The 14,914-nt window shown below is 40.2% G+C and overlaps 1 protein-coding gene across 6 annotated transcripts in view; it reads left to right on the top strand.

Moving 5' to 3' along the window:
• ATXN2 (ataxin 2) overlaps window positions 1–14,914 on the top strand; it is a 125,682-nt gene that overhangs the window by 68,337 nt on the left and 42,431 nt on the right. For all 6 annotated transcript variants that reach the window (XM_066260558.1, XM_066260553.1, XM_066260557.1 and 3 more), the window contains exons 6-9: window positions 7,341–7,465; window positions 10,529–10,620; window positions 11,847–12,044; window positions 14,405–14,583. In XM_066260558.1, the coding sequence (XP_066116655.1) occupies window positions 7,341–7,465; window positions 10,529–10,620; window positions 11,847–12,044; window positions 14,405–14,583 (594 nt within the window). The remainder of the gene's footprint in view (window positions 1–7,340; window positions 7,466–10,528; window positions 10,621–11,846; window positions 12,045–14,404; window positions 14,584–14,914) is intronic.

The following is a 14,914-nucleotide window of genomic DNA, read 5'->3' on the forward strand; positions in this document are numbered from 1 at the left end:
CTGACGCTTCCCTGGCCTTCCATTTGTTTAGATCAGGGGTAGTCAACCTTTTTATACCTACCGCCCACTTTTGTATCTCCATGAGTAATAAAATTTTCTAACCTCCAACCTGTTCCACAGTAATGGTTATTTATAAAGTAGGGAAGTAACTTTACTTTATAATAAATTTATAAAGCAGAGTTATAGGAAGTTAAAGCATATAATAATAATTACTTTATGTCGGAATTTTGCTAAGTTTTGTAGAATAAATCTTTTTATTTATACTTTGATTGCTCCGCTACTGCCCACCATGAAGGCTGAAATGCTCACTAGTGGGTGGTAGGGACCAGGTTGACTACCACTGGTTTAGATGAAGAAATGGGGTAATTTGTTTGATCCTTCTCTGGCCTTCCATTTAAAAACTCTGTTTACTCCTGTAGCTGCCCACTGGGTATGGCTGGGAAAGTCCTGTTGTTTGGCTGGTTAGTTAGGAATAGAAGGTTTCTGGTTCTTGCTGGAGCTTCAGGAGAGGTCACTAGACCTTCTTTTACTTGTTTCTCTGATCTTTAATGGCCGCGTTCTTCAGTCTCTTACCCCGTTTACCCCATTTCCTTTGTCCAGAGCAGAAAGCTCGCTCTTCCTACTTTTTAGAGCATACAGTTCATCCAGATCCATGGATTCCCACACAGTTCGTGGAACAGATTCAAGGCATCAAAGAACTTGGTTCAGAAAAATATTATATTTTTTATTTTCTTTAATCTTAAATCGAAATTTAGCATTTTTCTCCATTACTAATGTTGGCAACAAGCAACTAGTATTTGCAATATATATGACTAACGCCTGTAGAATTCACTTAATATTACTTTTATGGATGTGGATATGTCAAAATACTACTTATGCTTCTTTATAATTGCAGTAGTTATTAGGATTAGGATTGCTGTTAGGTCTGATTGTTTACTGCTTAGTAACAACATAGTGTTAATGTGGCACAAACTGGTATTTTATTTTATTTTTTATTTTTACTCTTTTAAAGATTTTATTGAGGAGGGTGACGAGAAGTAGTTGCTTCGCTCTGGCTGTTTATTGGTTGCTTGTTGTATATGCATTGACTGGCCCACCCCAGGGTTTTGAACGAGCAACCTCAGTGTTTCAGGTTGGTGCTCTATGCACTGCACCAGGCCAGGCCAGACTTGGTTTTTTAGATTTTGATACCTGCATTATAATCGATTTCCTATGTATTTTACACAATTAAATCCTTAAAATGCCCCAAAACGCCAAAGGGGTGCATGGATCAAAGAAAAAAGGATAAGAATCCTTAATCTAGAGCAGGGGTCCCCAAACTATGGCCCGCGGGCCACATGCGGCCCCCTGAGGCCATTTATCCGGCCCCCGCCGCACTTCTGGAAGGGCACCTCTTTCATTGGTGGTCAGTGAGAGGAGCATAGTTCCCACTGAAATATTGGTCAGTTTGTTGATTTAAATTGACTTGTTCTTTATTTTAAATATTGTATTTGTTCCCATTTTGTATTTTTACTTTAAAATAAGATATGTGCAGTGCGCATAGGAATTTGTTCATAGTTTTTTTTTTAGTCTGGCCCTCCAACGGTCTGAGGGACAGTGAATTGGCCCCCTGTGTAAAAAGTTTGGGGACCCCTGATCTAGAGGCTCTCTGTGCCCTGCCCCCTCACGCAACACCCCCACCCCCCGTACCCTGTCTCCCTGCAGTCCTCTCTCATCTTTTTTCTTCCTTCTCCTGGAAAGCATTGCCTCTACTTGTCCCCTGGTTCTGTTGTTCCTACCCGTACACCCTGGACTGGACCCTTGCTATGTTCATCATTCCCATCTTGTTTCTTTATGCTATTCTTTAATATTGTATTCTTTAATATTATCTATATTATAAAATACATGGTTTAGTATATACTTATAGTGTGCAAATTCATAAAAACAGATGAATACAAAATTACCAAGTTAATCTCACCTATTGACTTGTGTACAACTCGGAGAAATTTTATTTTATTTTAGAAAAAAAAATTTTTTTTTTGTATTTTTCTGAAGTTGGAAAGGGGGAGGCAGTCAGACAGACTCCCGCATGTGCCCGACTGGGATCCACCTGGCATGCCCACCAGGGAGTGATGCTCTGCCCATCTGGGGCGTTGCTCTGGTGCATCCAGAGCCATTCTAGTGCCTGAGGCAGAGGCCACAGAGCCATCCTCAGCGCCCAGGCCAACTTTGCCCCAATGGAGCCTTGGCTGCGGGAGGGGAAGAGAGAGACAGAGAGGAAGGAGAAGGGGAGGGGTGGAGAAGCAGATGGGTGCTTCTCTTGTGTGCCCCGGCCGGGAATCGAACCCGGACTCCTGTGCGCCAGGCCGACGCTCTACCACTGAGCCAACTGGCCAGGGCCAAGAAATTTTATTTTTAATGCTACTCTAGTCTATGTAACAGCTCCTTTACTTCCCCATGCTTAATTCTTGCTTGTAGTCCCCTCCCATTGATTTGAGAGAGGGGAAGGCGGAGAGAGGGGGAAGAGAGAGAGGAGAGAAGCATCAAGTCATTGTTCCACTTGCTTCTTGTATGTGCCCTAACCATGAATCAAACCTGCAACCTTGGTGTATCAGGATGACACTCTAACCTACTGAACTCTTTGGCCAGGGTTCTGATGATGATTTTTTAAACTTTGTCTAGTTTTTGTCATTTTTTAATTTTAATAAATTTAACTTATAATATTTTACTAGCATTAAACTTATTTCACCATTATTCTGGCTCTTTAAAATATTCTCAGACAACTCTTCTTTTCCAGAGTTATAATTGAGAAGTACAAGAATAAAAGTTTAGGAGGAGAGCAACTGTTTTACTCCTGGGTGTGGGTGGGGCTGAGGGATACCCATGTGCCAGAGGTGGGAAGATGGTAGTATATTGGTGGAGGCATTTCTTTCTGATTACCACCAGGTGGCATTACTGGCCCAGAATGACTGGCTTTCTGCCCGGAAGCAGAAGAAAAGGAAGGATTTGAGAGCTCACCTGCTGTGGGGTTGAATGAGGGGTTCGGAAGGGGAGGAGGATAATCTTGTATTCCCTTTTCCTTCTAGTCTAGAGACTTTTGTAAATTGGATGTTCAAAAAGCAAGGAACTATAAGCAAGCACATGATGAATTTATATCTATTATAATTTATATCTATTATTTCAACTGATCATTTTCATTGTTTTAGTTTTTCTTTCTGTACCTGTAGTTCCTTCAGAAACAGGTAACATTTTTTGTAACAGTCACTTTGTATTCCTGCATCATGCCTTTATAATGTTTTGTTTCTTACCATAGAGGATAATGGTAAATTAATATACTCTGATTTACGGCATTGGAAAAATCTACATGTAAACTCCCACAATTACAGTTAGATTATAGCCAGCTGATTTTCTGAACTTTGCAGAAATTCTGGATACAACACTATACTATGTAATACCAACAATGTTTTTTCAAAAAATCCAAACATGGCTGTTAATAAAATAGCACTTTTAGAATTTCCAGTAGTGAATATTGGTAACAGTATAGAATGGAGTATCCAAGTCTTACTCTCTTCTAGCTAATGATACAGTGTTGACCTGAAATAAAATATTTATGACCTGAGTGCTTCCCAGCATCCTGACACTATAGCTTGATTTTGTGCTGACTCTCTTACTTCTGCACATCTTTCCCTAAAACCTTGACTCGTTTTTTAAAAGGGACTTTCTTGCCATGGCCAGATAGCTCAGTTGGTTAGAGCATCGTCCCGAAGCACAGAGATTGCTGGTTTGATAGCCGATCAAGGCACAGAGAGGAGCAGTCTCTCTCTCCTTCCCCTCTCTCTCTCTAAAATCAATAAATTTAAATATTAAAAAGGTAATTTCTTAGGGGAAAATTTTAAAAGGAATACCATTCTTTATAAAGAGAAACAATTGTTTTTTCTTCCCCTATTGCTGCCTTGAAAGAAAATGATAATGTTAAGTAAAAACATGAATAGTTATATAGTATATAATTCCTTTTTATCAGGTTGGTATTGTAAACAGAAGATTTAAGGTAAAAATGTAATGTTGAAAAATAGGTTATTTAATAAATGGCCTCTTACTACAACCTAAATTGTGATCATCAGATTAAAACTTGGTTCAGTGAAGTTTGCTGCTTCACCTTGGCTTCCATTGAGGAGCCTTTCTGTTTGTTTAGAACAATACTGATGAAAGTACATTTAGCTTTCTTTAATTTTTTAATTTTAATCTTAATTTCAGGACAGCTTGGCTTAGTCTCTAGTCTTTCCTAAATATTTTCCCATGCACACACACAGACACTTGCAGTGAGAAAAAATCCATTTAAGTGGTTCTGTAAGAAAATTTTTTTGCTGGTTTGAGGTTTAATTTTGTGAATAAAAAGAATGTTATTTTTATTGCTGGGTTTCTATCTAAGTATATGCTTTATTCACTTAAATTTATGCTTTTTAAAAATTAGTGTGATTAGTCTGACCAGGCAGTGGCGCAGTGGATAGAGCATTGGACTAGGACGTGAAGGACCCAGGTTTGAAACCCCTAGGTTGCTGGCTTGAGCACGGGCTCATCCAACTTGAACACGGGCTTACCAGCTTGAGTGCTGGGTCACTGGCTTGAGCGTGGGATCATAGACATGAACCCATGGTCGCTGGCTTACAGCCCAAGGTTTCTGGCTTGAACTCAAGGTTGCTGGCTTGAGCAAGGGGTCACTTACTCTGCTAGTGCCTTGACCCCCCCCCCCCCAGGTCAAGGCACATTTGAGAAAGCAATTAATGAACAAATGAGGTGCCGCAACGAAGAATTGATGCTCCTCATCTCTCTCCTTTCCTGTCTGTCTGTCCCTATCTGTCCCTCTATCTCTCTCTGTCTCTCTCACACATAAACACACAAAATTAGTGTGGTTAAAATATTAATAATCCTGTTGCTTCTTGTAGAAGATAACATGACTGGTGAAAATTAGGGAATTTCAGCATCCTAATGTCAATTATTATTTGATGTTTTCTTGGAGCATTTCACATTTAAAAAAAGATATGGCAAAATTAACTGTCACCAAGATTTTGTGTAACTTTAAGATGATCGAGAGTAGGGCTTGATTCAGGTAAATGTCATATAAAGCCAAGTTTTTAGGACCATCAATGGCTTCCAGCTGAAGATAGCATTATGAAGACAGCATCGGTCTTTCAGAACCTCTAAGAAAGCTTTTCCCAGATGCAGTCAGCTTCTAGTGACGACTCCATCCCACTCCCATCTGGGGCATGCAGCTCTGGGAACCCCTCTGTACCCTCTCGGCTCTTATAATTGCCAGCAGCAGGAGTCGAGCTGCTGGTAGAGCTGGCAGCTTGGCCCATCAGTGCAGTTAGCGCGCGTGCACACACACACGCGCGCGCGCGTGCGTCTACCCCTACTTTGTGATCAGAGGGGGTCACAGCTGGTTAGACTTGTAGTATCTTCCCTAAATTTGCTGGCTTAAATTTCTTATTTTGTCATCACTTTGCCCATCAGGTAGCTGATGATAGTTACAGAAGCCAGGACCAAGTCAAAAGTCCCTCTGAAATTGGCTCTTTCAGAGGAGGCACAGCTGTTGCTTCTACCCTACTCCCTTCCTTTGGTGGCAGCTTGCAGTAAAGGTGAGAGCACAATGACTGGGAGCCAGTTCTCTCTAGAAAAGCCAGATTGGCAGAAGTATCACTGCCTAGCCCTGTGCTAAACGATACCCGAGTGGTCCAGCCATACAAATGCAAGCCTTTATCGCCACAGCATTTTCTAACACTCATTGGACCTTTATTTAGCTGGGTCCTAACTCTCAACTAGGGAAAAATGTCCTTTGCTGGATCGCAGCTGTAGATAAAATAGTTCCTATCAGCTGAACATACTGATGGCCATGACGTTCTCACAAGCCAGTGGTCCTCAGTAACATTAGCAGAGGAGAAGAGGACATGAGTGAGAAAGAGTTGATAGGAAGTCCAGAGAAGCCTGCTGCTTAGGGACTGGTAACACTGTAGGGCCTGAGCTTTGTAACAAGGTGGCTGCAGGGGAAAAGAGGTTCTGTGAAGGGACAGGCCGTTTAGAATAGTTAAGTTACTCTTGGCAAGAGCATATTCAACAATAGGATACTTGCATATAGACATTAGTTCAGAAAGTTAAAAAATCTTCTGTTTGGCAATAGGAGCTCTGAGAGTATCTCTGATTACTGGGTTCATTAAATGAAAGGGATCTTGTTTTAGATGGATGGATAGAAATTTCCTGGATTACTTCTAAAATGCTAATTATTTTTAATGTAATTTAATGACTTGTGAATACATGAAAACATTTCATGTGGCTTAAAATTATGTGGGAACACATATCTTCATTAATAATTAACTTGTGAATGATGCGAAGTAATTTTTTTTTATTATTTTTTTCCCATTGATTGGAGAGAAAGAGGAAGGAGCTTGGAGAAGGGAGAGAAGCATCAACTCGCTCCACTAGTTGTTCCATTTAGTTGTGCACTCATTGCTTGCTTCTCACATGTGCCTTGACCGGGGTCAAACCTGCGACTGCGCGTGAGCTGGAACAAGGCTGTATCCACTGATCCACCTGGCCAGGGCACCAATTAAGTTTTTTGAATTATTGTATTAGAAGCATTACATATCTGAAAGCATACTGTTAATGAATGTTATTCTTTCTGTATTAGAATTCCCTTCCCATTATTATTTTTAGCATACCTCTTTGTTGATAATTTGTGTGTGTTTAGTGTAGGCCAGTGATAGTCAACCTGGTCCCTACCACCCACTAGTGGGCATTCCAGCTTTCATGGTGGGCGGTAGCGGAGCAACCAAAGTATAAATAAAAAGATAGATTTAACTATAGTAAGTTGTTTTATAAAGATTTATTCTGCCAAACTTAGCGAAAATTCATCATAAAATACTTGGTAAGTATTATTATATGCTTTAACTTGCTGTAACTCTGCTTTATAAATTTTATAAACTAAAGTTATTTCCCTACTTTATAAATCACCATTACTGTGGAACCGGTGGGCAGTTAGAAAATTTTACTACTAACAGAGATACAAAAGTGGGCAGTAGGTATAAAAAGGTTGACTACCCCTGGTGTAGTCCATTGTCTAGTTGGTTTTATGATCTTTTAGAACTTTATTTTTTATTTATTCATTTTAGAGAAGAGAGAGAGAGAGAGAGAGAGAGAGAGAGGGGTGGGGAGGAGCAGGAAGCATCAACTCCCATATGTGCCTTGACCAGGCAAGCCCAGGGTTTTGAACCGGAAACCTCAGTGTTCCAGATCGACACTTGATCCACTGCGCCACCACAGGTCAGGCCACGGTTTTATGATCTTTTAACCAAAAGTATCCTTTGCAGATGCTTTTACTGACTCTGCCATCAGTGCTAAAGTGAACGGTGAGCACAAAGAGAAGGACCTGGAGCCCTGGGATGCCGGTGACCTCACTGCCACTGAGGAACTTGAGGCTCTGGAAAATGACGTCGTAAGTAAACTCTTGGGATTAGTATCAGGCTATGGCCATGTGACGTGGTGTGACATTTTATCACTTGGCTTTAATTTAAGTATGTAGTAATTGTTGTCATAAGTATATGTAAAGCAGCAGTTTTATTGTGTAAATACAGACTGTCCTCTATATTTCCCACCACTACCCCAGGGCCCAAACACAGGAAAATGTTTCTTTGGGATGCTTATGTATTATTTCTGTGTTTTAAAGGTAAGTCATAAAAAGAAACTTAAAAATTTAAGTTGGAAACCATGAGAAACTATAAATACAAACATATTTTGCTTTGATTGTTCTGCCCCAGTAAGGCAGCCCAAGGCAAGTGATGTGGGATCTTAATTGTCTTTAGGACTTATAGTGAGGTCAGAGTACAACCTCTAGGCTTGTCTGAGGAAAAAGTATTTATTATCAAGGTATATAGTTAGGTTATATTAGAATCAAAGCAACAAGTAAATCTCTTGGTCTTAAATTAGGATCATTCTCCAGAAAAATCTGTTTCTAAAAGCCTGTTGGCAAATATTTTTACTTTTCCTATAACACATCATCTATAAATCAAATGCTTAATAATGACTCTATCTTTAGAATTCTGAAAATTAATTTTCTAAACTGTGTATATAGAAAGTGAAGTCTCCTGACAAAAATTAAGTGTTTAAGTAGCAAAATTGGAATTGGATTGAGAGTCTACCATTGAATATTACAGAGAAGTCTTTATTACAAACCTGTTTTATCTTTAAGTCATTGTTCAGTTGTACATATATAGAAAACACATCATTATTTGGAAATACATAAGTAACACATTATTAATTTTTAAACTTTAAAGAGTCAAAACATAAGGTGGAGGATCCCAGGTCTGTAGCAAATGACATGTGAAGGGTATAGAGAAGAAGGCACTCCTATTTCGTTGATAGGCAGGTAAATGGACAGATGCTTTCTAAAGAACATTCTGGCAATATCAAAATTTCTAATACACATAAACTTTGGTCTAGCAGTTCTGCCTCTGAGTGTTTATTTTTGCTTTAATATACTCATAAGATGTGCAAATAATTATGTACAAGGATGTTTTTTGCAGCCATTTCTGATAGTGAAAAATTGGGTACATCCTTGCTGTCCATCAGGAGGGTGGGTTAATTTATTGTACTTCCATTCAATTGAAATACTATCTGTCCAATAAAAAGAATGGTGTACTATGATGTGGAAAGGCGTGCAAGATCTAATAAGAGGAGCAAGTTGCAGAACAAGAATATCCTATTAGAATTTTTTTTTTTAAAGACAGAGCCAGTTATATTTTTATATGTGCATAAAAGACTGACTGAATTATGCCCAAGAAGTTGTTAATATTGGTTATACACACTGGAATTGGAAGACATTTACTTTTTATTGGATGTTTTTCTGCATGGTTTAGATTTTTTTTTACATGGAGTGCATACTTCTTAAGTAATTGTAAAGCCTCCATAGGTAACTTTTCCTGTCCACGTGTTAGGCCTAAGGAGTTGCTTTAATGGTGGAATTACACTATAGGTGGGTTTTTTTTTGTATTTTTCTGAAGTTGGAAATGGGGAGGCAGTTAGACTCCCACATGTGCCCGACCGGGATCCACCCGGCATGCCCACCAGGGGGCGGTGCTCTGCCCATCTGGGGCATTGCTCTGTTGCAACCAGAGCCATTCTAGTAGTGCCTGAGGCAGAGGCCATAGAGCCATCCTCAGCGCCTGGGCCAACTTTGCTCCAATGGAGCCTTGGCTGTGGGAGGGGAAGAGAGAGAAGGGAAGGAGAGGGGGAGGGGCAGAGAAGCAGATGGGCACTTCTTCTGTGTGTCCTGGCTGGGAATCGAACCCAGTACTCCTGCACGCCAGGCCGACGCTCTACCATTGAGCCAACCGGCCAGGGCCTACACTATAGTTTTATCTGGAGTAGCACAGAAGAACCATGATGTTGATGGATGACCTTAGAGGCAAGCTTTAGTGTTGAAGTTGCCGTCAACATGGTTTGGATGATTCTGTGTTCTCTATTCTGAGATGGATAAAGATTATATACTATATCTTATTCCCTTTCACCAGTCAGGCTTTAAAAGAGGAATTGAAAGAAGAGAGAAACGATTACCTAGACATTAGTATTCACCAGTGAGGATTCTTCCTGCCTCTGTTCCTATTTAGTTTATTTTTAAAAATTAAAGAATGTAATTTAGCTTGTGAGAATGATGATTTTCTCATAGAATTGTAGTTATCTACACTGAGGTTACAGGTTAGGGCAGTGGTCAGCAAACCGTGGCTCGCGAGTCACATGCGGGTGGCTCTTTGGCCCCTTGAAGGTGGCTCTTCCACAAAATACCATGTGCGGGCACTACCTCGATAAGGAATGTACCTACCTATATAGTTTAAGTTTAAAAATTTGTCTTACAAAAGAAATTTCAATCGTTGTATGTTGATATTTGGCTCTGTTGACTAATGAGTTTGCCAACCACTGGGTTAGGGTACTAAGGCCTAGAATTTCAATGCTGAGGACCCACAACTATACATGGCAACACTAGTTCTAAAACCTAGCTCTTGCCCTGGCTGGGTAGTTTGGTAGCTCAGTTGGTTAGAGCATCATCTAACATACTAAGGTTGCCAGTTCAATCTCCAGTCAGGGCACAGACAAGAATCAACCAATGAGTGCATAAATGAGTATTCTCTCTCTTAAAAAAAAACCAAACAAACAAACCCCCCCCCCAAAAAAAAACGGAAAGAAAGAGAAATAAAACCTAGCTCTTATGACTTTGTCTCGTGATGCCCAGGAGAAGGGAGAGGACCACGGTCAACTCAAGATTTGCAGTAAATACCCTATAGAAAGATGGCTGTTAGAGAGTAGGGAAAGGCTCATATTTTATGAAGTAGCTTTTACTAATAACCTCTCAAATAATTGTTTTTTATAGTTAGTTATCAACTTGTAGGGGCTGATGTAGAAGAAAAATTTCAGTATAATATTGTTAATGCAGATATTGCTAATAACTGAATTAAAGAAGACAAATATTTTATCATTTTGAAAAATGAGCTTCATTTTCTTCTAGTCTAATGGATGGGATCCCAATGATATGTTTCGATATAATGAAGAGAACTATGGTGTAGTGTCTACATATGATAGCAGTTTATCTTCATATACGTAAGTTTAAAAAGTTTGCTTTTATTTTAGTGCATTTGGTTTGATTATTAACTTAAATTATGATGGTGAAGCCTGACCTGTGGTGGCACAGTGGATAAAGTGTCGACCTGGAATGCTGAGGTCACCGGTTCAAAACCCTGGGCTTGCCTGGTCAAGGCACATATAGAAGTTGATGCTTCCTGCTCCTCCCTCCCCCTTCTCTCTCTCTCTCTCTCTCTCTCTCTCTCTCTCTTTCTCACTCTCCTCTCTAAAAATTAATAAAAAGAAAAATTTTTTAAAAGATCATTAAAAAAATTATGATGGTGAATAAATGTTTGTTGGATTTTTTTTTTATTTAGAAAATTAAATTTAATGGGGTGACATTGATCAATAAGAAAGCACATAGGTTTCAGGTGAATGTCTCTAGCATTTGAACTGTTGATTGTGTTGTGTGCCCATCACCCAAAGTCAATTCATTTTACATCACTGTATATTTATCCCTCTTGACTCCCCTTCCCCTACCCTCTTTTGAATTTTAAATTAAACAATTCTGTGAAAGCATATCCTGTTACTGCCTAAGCTGATAAATTTCCATTAGGACAAAGGAATACATGTAGTTGACCTACACTCTAAATTTATGTTCTAAACAAATTTTATTTTTAAGATGTAAAAACTAAACTTGCAAGTGTAGAGGTTATGTACAGTTTAACCAATTTTGGAACAGTCATCTTCTTTTAGGGAAAAGGTAATAACATAATTCAAATTTTGACTTACAGATAGACAGGTCACTGCAACGTTCTTACAGTTTTTATCAGCATTTCAAACTCTAACCCAGTGGTAGTCAACCTGGTCCCTAACACCCACTAGTGGACATTCCAGCTTTCATGGTGGGCGGTAGTGGAGCAACCAAAATATAAATGAAAAATAGATTTAACTACAGTAAGTTGTTTTATAAAGATTTATTCTGCCAAACTTAGCAAAAATCCGACATAAAGTACTTGGTAAGTAATTATTATTATATGCTTTACCTTGCTGTAACTCTGCTTTATAAATTTTATAAAGTAAAGTTAGTGGAACCGGTGGGCAGTTAGAAAATTTTACTACTAACAGGGATACAAAAGTGAGCAGTAGGTATAAAAAGGTTGACTACCCCTGCTTTAAACTGTCTTAATATTTGATTGTGATGGGAATATATAAACTATGACTTTAAAATACTCACTTTGCTTTTTCTTTTCCTCATGTTTCAGGGTGCCCTTAGAAAGGGATAATTCAGAAGAATTTTTAAAACGAGAAGCAAGAGCAAACCAATTAGCAGAAGAAATTGAATCAAGTGCCCAGTACAAAGCCCGAGTGGCCCTGGAAAATGATGATAGGAGTGAAGAAGAAAAATACACAGCCGTTCAGAGAAATTCCAGTGAACGTGAGGGTCACAGCATAAACACTAGGTATTTAAAGGCAATCATGATGCAGTGGTTTGGATACACAATTCAAGGTCTGTGTGAGAAGGTGTATTATTATAGCTCATCTTCCTTTAATATAGCTTAGGTAGAGAAGACAGATGGAATTGGTTTAAGGTTCTATTAGAGAAAAGATGATGGTAATCTTGGAAAATATTTTTAGAGGGTCAGCTTTGTGGAACCAAGTGTTGGCTACACAGTGATGAGTAAGCCACGGTCCAGGAGGGCTCATTTGGATTAGAGGTGTGTTCAGATACTGGAAGCATCCAGAATGTGAGGAGGAACTTGTATAACCTGTAGAGTCAGGAGAGGTGACATTTTGTAATGGGATACTAGATCTGTGTGCCACTCAAAGAGAAATGAGGGAAGAATTCCTCACATGGTAAAAGATGTGAAAGAACCTGACTGGCTGAGGAAAAGACTAGTTGTTTCATGTTATCTGTAATACAGGGTGAGTGTCAAAGGTGCAGTGGTGGTGCTGGTGATAGTGGTGATAGCAACTGAGTAGCAAAGGACTTTGCATGTCACATTAAAAGAGGGCCTTATATACGAAACCTGTGGTGGCGCAGTGGATAAAGCGTCGACCTGGAAATGCTGAGGTCGCCGGTTCGAAACCCTGGGCTTGCCTGGTCAAGGCACATATGGGAGTTGATGCTTCCAGCTCCTCCCCCCTGTCTCTCTCTCCTCTCTCTCTGTCTCTCTCTCTCTCCTCTCTAAAATGAATAAATAAAAAATAAAAAAAATAAAATAAAAAAACCTTCTTTAAAAGAGGGCCTTATAAAAAAAAAAAGAGGGCCTTATAGGCAAGCTATTTTGTTTTTTGGGTTTTTTTTGTTTTTGTTTTTTCATTTTTCTGAAGCTGGAAACAGGGAGGCAGTCAGACAGACTCCCGCATGCGCCCGACCGGGATCCACCCGGCACGCCCACCAGGGGGCGATGCTCTGCCCTTCTGGGGCTTCGCTCTGTTGCATCCAGAGCCACTCTAGCGCCTGAAGCAGAGGCCATGGAGCCATCCTCAGTGCCCAGGCCATCTTTGCTCCAATGGAGCCTTGGCTGCGGGAGGGGAAGAGAGAGACAGAGAGGAAGGAGAGGGGGAGGGGTGAAGAAGCAGATGGGCGCATCTCCTGTGTGCCCTGGCCGGGAATCGAACCCGGGACTCCTGCACGCCAGGCCGACACTCTACTGCTGAACCAACGGGCCAGGGCAGGCAAGCTATTTTGTGAAGGAATTCTGGGACTTTAAGAATTGGCTGAAACATGGAACCCAATTAGTGTTTTGAAATAGTTCAATTGTAAGAACTTGCTAACCAACTAGAGCAGGCCTAGCGACAGAAAGGTTAGGAAAACCAGGGGTGACCCTGAAGATTATTTGCTAACTAGGTGGACTGATGGTTGTACTGGGAATGAAGACAGAAAACATGGAGCAAGTTTGAGGGGAAATAGGGTGAGTCCATGAGTTTGAGGGGCTTGCTGGTCTTCCATTCATCCATGCACAAGCGTGTTGAAAAGCACTGGCTGTGCATCTGGTAGAAGATAAACATCCTGTTTCAGGATATGCATGGCTTAGAGCAGGAGTCCCCAAACTACGGCCCGCGGGTCCCATGCAGCCCCCTGAGGCCATTTATCCAGCCCCGCCGCACTTCCGGAAGGGGCACCTCTTTCCTTGGTGGTCAGTGAGAGGAGCATAGTTCCCATTGAAATACTGGTCAGTTTGTTGATTTAAATATACTTGTTCTTTATTTTAAATATTGTATTTGTTCCCGTTTTGTTTTTTTACTTTAAAATAAGATATGTGCAGTGTGCATAGGGATTTGTTCATAGTTTTTTTTATAGTCCGGCCCTCCAACGGTCTGAGGGACAGTGAACTGGCCCCCTGTGTAAAAAGTTTGGGGACCCCTGGCTTAGAGTCTGGTGGTGTGAGTTGGAGTGCTCAGTGGGAGGTGTTGGGACTGTGGGACCAGCAGTGCGGATTGGGATCTATCGGCATCGCTGGCCCTAGAGCCGTGCAGAACCAGGAATAGGCGCTGGGAGAAGAGCTCAGAGAACAGAGAGGCCTAAGAAGAAGGAGTTTCAAGGAGATAGACCGTGATTGGTAGACTCAGCCAGAAAGAGGCCCAGTAGATGAGAGTGAACACATATCTATTAACTTTGTGCTGAGGGAAAGGAAGGGCCGGAGGCTAGAACTCAGGGTGAAGTTGAAGGTTAGGGTTGTCTGGGAGAGAGGCAGTTTGGTTTAGTGTTTAACATTTTTATAACAAAAATTTTCTTCAGCCTAAATTGCTTTTAGGTTTGTTTCATTGGCCTGGTACTTTGAAGGATAAAATAATTTAGAGGATCTCTCATTTTCAGGGAAAATAAATATATTCCTCCTGGACAAAGAAGTAGAGAAGTCATATCGTGGGGAAGTGGAAGACAGAATTCACCACGCATGGGCCAGTCTGGATCGGGCTCCATGCCATCAAGAGCCACTACTCACACTTCAGATTTCAACCCGAATTCTGGGTCAGACCAAAGAGTAGTTAATGGAGGCAAGTATTTTGACCAAATTTGTCAATGTCATTGATCAAATATATAGCTTTCTAAATATTTACAAGTTTATGTAATGATAAGAATGTGCATACCTTTATTGATTTCTGTGGAGTAGTTTTCACTTAAAAAATTATCAAAATTTACCTTTGTGGTATCAAAATAATAAAATTAATAAAAAATAGTATAAGTCATTGGAATGTATTTAGCATGATGAAATTCTCATGTATTAAGGAGAAGTGCTAAATTTAACCAAAAATATTCACTTGGCCACCCCCAAAAAAACAACTCCACATATAAAGAAATTGGAAACTTTGGATAGGTTCTCAATTT

Source organism: Saccopteryx bilineata, chromosome 2, assembly GCF_036850765.1.
Source record: "Saccopteryx bilineata isolate mSacBil1 chromosome 2, mSacBil1_pri_phased_curated, whole genome shotgun sequence".
In the NCBI taxonomy this organism is placed as follows: Eukaryota; Metazoa; Chordata; class Mammalia; order Chiroptera; family Emballonuridae; genus Saccopteryx; species Saccopteryx bilineata.